Source organism: Sinocyclocheilus rhinocerous, unplaced genomic scaffold (assembly GCF_001515625.1).
Source record: "Sinocyclocheilus rhinocerous isolate Xijiao unplaced genomic scaffold, SAMN03320098_v1.1 scaffold1352, whole genome shotgun sequence".
Classification (NCBI taxonomy): domain Eukaryota; kingdom Metazoa; phylum Chordata; class Actinopteri; order Cypriniformes; family Cyprinidae; genus Sinocyclocheilus; species Sinocyclocheilus rhinocerous.
In genome coordinates this window covers 252044-256794 of record NW_015656168.1, presented here as the reverse complement: position 1 = coordinate 256794, position 4751 = coordinate 252044, and the positions used below count along the sequence as shown (strand labels likewise).

Sequence of the window (4751 nt, the reverse complement as noted above, 5' to 3'; positions counted from 1 at the left end):
ACGTATTATGTTATCCGTACCCACTGTATATATATATATATATTTTTTTTTTTTTTACTTTTAAGAAATTGCTCCTTATTAGGACAATCTCTATAAAATATTTATCCATTAAGCATAAATTACTTCAAACGTCATGACAATTCATTAAGTAAAACATTGTGGCAATGTTGATATGTGAACAGGTTTAGGTCTTTAAGAGGGTCACAGGTTGAAGGCCAATCCAATACAAAATTAATTCAATGAAATTTAATAGAAAATATACAATCTGCATGATTTTCTGAAGGTCAGATACTGTAAAGTATGGTAGAAGACGTAGTTTATCAGATCCACATAACATCACAGCTTTCTGCTAGTACCATTAATATGATATAAAGTGGTTACTTCTGATAAACACAAAATCATACAAACGTTTAGAATTATAGTTTTTCTCAGTATCGAAATTGCTTCCTCACATCAAGTCTGTCTTTGTTTCTGATTGGCAGAGCACTGCTTCCTCGGCTCCTGTGATCTCGCTGATGTTCTACGCTGCTACAGATGTTCAAGGTTCCTTGCAGGCCCATGTAGAAGAGAAAAATCGCTTGAGCTCTGTGACTGGAACATCTGAGGAGCTTGGCAACTTCAAGATTACGTTTGGCAAGCCCACTGCAGGGGAAGGTGCTAGTGGCAAATATGCCAGGTATCTTACATTTCTTGTGCACTACAAGCTTTTGTAGTAAGCAGTATTGTTAACAATAGTAATAGAGAGGATTGTCGGTTTTTAGTCGTAATATATATTCATTAATAATATATATTATTTACAGATTTATTTATTTATTATCTATTTACTGATTCTCAGATGAGGAAAAACAATTATGATCAAATAAGGTTTTCTGTCACATTATTATTTTAACAAGTTACTGTATTTTTTACTGTTTTTCTTTTCAGATATAATTACTTGCAAACTAAGAGCCCTGGTCTCGATAAGCTAACCGATATAGTGAAGGACAGCCTAAATCACAAGTTTACTTTCAGTCCTTCCAAAGGTGAAAAAAGATCGTATTTTGCCATGGATTCTTACAAAGTCACTAACCACCAGAACCAACAGAAAGATCCCAAGATGGAGAGTGATTTTGTGGTGCATCAAGTAACTGTACAAACCCCTTTCCAGATTGAAGTTTTGTTTGAATCCGGGAGCTTCCGGGAACGACCGATTCAGCTTGTGGGCTCGGTTCTGACAGACGAGCTGGAGAAGCGTAAGCTGGCATTTGATGAGAAGTTTGAGAGTTCATTTGGCCTCCAAGCTAAAGGGTTCACATCTTCAAAGATCGAATTTGCTAAGGCAGCTTTAAGCAACATGCTTGGTGGCATGGGATATTTCTTCGGACAGTCGGTTGTCCAGCCGGCTTACAACGAGCACCCTGTGCTTTACCCTGAGGGTCCGCTGTTTACGGCAGTACCATCTCGCTCTTTCTTTCCAAGGGGCTTTCTTTGGGACGAAGGATTTCATCAGCTTCTCATCAGCAAATGGGACACTCAGTTAACACAGGACGTCATTGCGCACTGGCTCGATCTTATCAATGTAGAGGGCTGGATCCCACGCGAACAAATCTTGGATGATGAAGCTCGTAGCAAAGTACCATCCGAGTTTATCGTGCAGCACAACGAAAACGCTAACCCGCCCACGCTCTTCCTGGCCCTACAGGAGTTACTGGAACAGCTGGATGCTCAACCGGAGTTGTCGTCCTCTCAAACCATGATTCCTTTCCTGAGAAGGTTGTACCCAAGACTGCAGATTTGGTTTGAGTGGTTTAACACCACACAAGCTGGACCAATTGCCAACTCCTACCGCTGGCGAGGCCGGGACAAAGACACCAACCTTTTCCTAAATCCCAAGACCTTGACCTCTGGCCTAGATGACTACCCACGGGCTTCCCACCCATCTGCTGAAGAGAGGCATGTGGACTTGTATTGCTGGATGACCCTGGCCTCTGGCATCATGGCAAATGTGGCACGAATACTTGGGGAACCCCACCAGGTGTACGAAAACACCCATCATGCTCTCAGCAATAATGATCTGTTAAACAAACTGCATTGGTCTGAGAATCTGCACGCCTTCAGTGATTACGGAAATCACACTCAGGCGGTCTCACTTCAGCAGGAGAAAGTGTTCGTGCCTCCTGGACAACCACGGCACCAGTTCCCAGTCGCACGGTTGGTTCGCTCTGTTCGTAAAGCCCCTAAGCTGCAGTACGTGAATGCATTAGGCTATGTTAGCCTTTTTCCGTTCTTGCTTCAAATTCTGACACCAGACTCGCCAAAAATGGAGCATATTTTGCGGGACATTCAAGATCCTGACCGCCTTTGGACACCCTATGGCATGCGCTCGCTCTCGCGCTCAGATCCCCTCTACATGAAGAGGAACACGGAACACGATGCCCCCTACTGGCGAGGAGCGATCTGGATCAACATCAACTACCTGGCAGTTAGAGCACTGCATCACTATGGCAGCATAGAAGGGCCACACAAAGAGAAGGCAGCTACCCTATATCAAGAGCTCAGGACTAATCTCATCAATAATGTTTACAAGCAGTATATGGACACTGGATACATCTGGGACCAGTACAATGATAGCACTGGAAGGGGGCAGGGTAGCCACCCCTTTACTGGCTGGTCGGCTCTGACAGTACTGATAATGGCTGAAGAGTATTGAAAATCAGTAGCAGGCCAGAATCAGAATGATAAATTAAGATGCTCAACTGGTGCCATATGTTTGTTAAAACAACTGCTGTTCTGTGTCAGCTGCGCCATGCGGATGCAATGTTTTTGTTCGCATGGCGCAGCAGACAAAGAACAGCATACGTTGTTTACGTTCTGTGAATACTAATTAATGACCGAATTTTCATTTTTGGGTGAACTATCCCTTTAAGCATGCATTTGTCAATTAACCTTCTAAGTTAGTCTTAACAGTCTTTGCTTTTGTGGTTAAAAAATATTGCCACATTGTCAAATGAAGACAAGTGGCTCTTCTGCGCATAGTTTACATTGAGAGCGAGCTTCTTGCTTCTTGTACTCTAAAGCTTACACTGAAGAATACATTGTATTTTGACAGTAATTTTGACAGTAAGGAGAAGTGCCATATTTAACGGGGTTCAACAAGATGGTTCACTGACTCTTTGCACTGACTCAGACCGTTTCTGGCCAGTTGAATTGCCACATTGTCAAATGAAGACAAGTGGCTCTTCTGCGCATAGTTTACATTGAGAGTGAGCTTCTTGCTTCTTGTACTCTAAAGCTTACACTGAAGAATACATTGTATTTTGACAGTAAGGAGAAGTGCCATATTTAACGGGGTTCAACAAGATGGTTCACTGACTCTTTGCCAGTGTGAGACCGTTTCTGGCCAGATGAAAGAACACTTGCCCTTTCCAGCCAGTTCTGTGTTGCCACTGAAAATTTTACGTTTATTAATCTTTTTTTTTTTTTATGCAAAAATATTTTTTTTTATTTAATCTGTTTTTTGTTTTTTTTTCATGTACATCCATTTTTTTATGGCTTAAATTGTCAAAAATGACCTGTGATAGCCATTGAAGCATTAGCAATTCTGTAATTTTTTAGCAGGTGTGACTTTTTTTTTTTTTCATTTGTAAGAAAATTAACAATTAAAAACATAAATTTAACCTGCTTTTCTGGAAAATATAAAGATATATTTCTAAATATTTATTTATTTTAAGACGTTAAAATGTTAGTAGGTCGAGTAAAAACACTACTGGCTGATTGAGTAAACAGAAAAATCCTTATAGTTTAGCTCTGTTTAGTGCTTTAGGTCTAGCTTGAATGAGTGCAGATGTTCAAATATATTCATTATGTGGCATTACTTACAAACCGTTATTAATTAGAGGTAGTATTAATACAAAAAGATTAGTTTTTAGCAGGTGTGACTTTTTTTTTTTTTTTTTTGTAAGAAAATTAACAATTAAAAACATAAATTTAACCTGCTATTTCTGGAAAATATAAAGATATATTTCTAAATATTTATTTATTTTAAGACGATAAAATGTTGGTAGGTCGAGTAAAAACACTACTGGCTGATTGAGTAAACAGAAAAATCCTTATAGTTTAGCTCTGTTTAGTGCTTTAGGTCTAGCTTGAATGAGTGCAGATGTTCAAATATATTCATTATGTGGCATTACTTACAACCCGTTATTAATTAGAGGTAGTATTTGCTCTATACAAACGGCTTTCTGCTTTCATTCAGCTGAGCATCAGAATCTGTAAGTAACGTTTTAACATAGTTTACATATCTATTAGTGTATTCACTTACTGCTGCTTACCTAAAGTGTCTTATCCATATTGTATTCTTATTTGTTATTCATTAAGTAGGTTTACAGTTTAATGAAGCAACACTTTTGGGGCCTGTAAGAGAAAAGGTAGCTAAGCTAATTGTGATCGTTTAAGTGCGTTGTTGTTGATGATCGGAGGGAAAGTTCAAAAGTGTTGACATCCCTCTGTTTACACACTCCTGGTTGCGTCAGCAGTGTTTTAGAGACTTAAGCCTGTTGATGAGTCATGCTGTATTTGAGATTTTTATTTATTTAATTTTTTACTTCATCTTTTCACACAATGAAAAAACTATGTGGCAACGTGAGCAACATGACGAATGATGATGAGAGATGAGATAAACACACATCTTCCACTATATTTTCATTCCCCTTGGGCATCATAGCATGTGTGCCCTCATAGCTATTGCCATTTGAAATGCATCTCCCAGCCTT

The 4751-nt window shown here is 39.3% G+C and overlaps 1 protein-coding gene across 2 annotated transcripts in view; it reads left to right on the top strand.

The window, feature by feature from the left end:
• mogs (mannosyl-oligosaccharide glucosidase) overlaps nt 1-2756 on the top strand; it is a 7269-nt gene extending 4513 nt beyond the window's left edge. For both annotated transcript variants that reach the window (XM_016527281.1, XM_016527280.1), the window contains exons 4-5: nt 483-676; nt 925-2756. In XM_016527281.1, coding sequence (XP_016382767.1) covers nt 483-676; nt 925-2689 — 1959 coding nt within the window. In that variant the 3' untranslated portion in view covers nt 2690-2756. The remainder of the gene's footprint in view (nt 1-482; nt 677-924) is intronic.
• Nucleotides 2757-4751: the final 1995 nt, after the last annotated feature.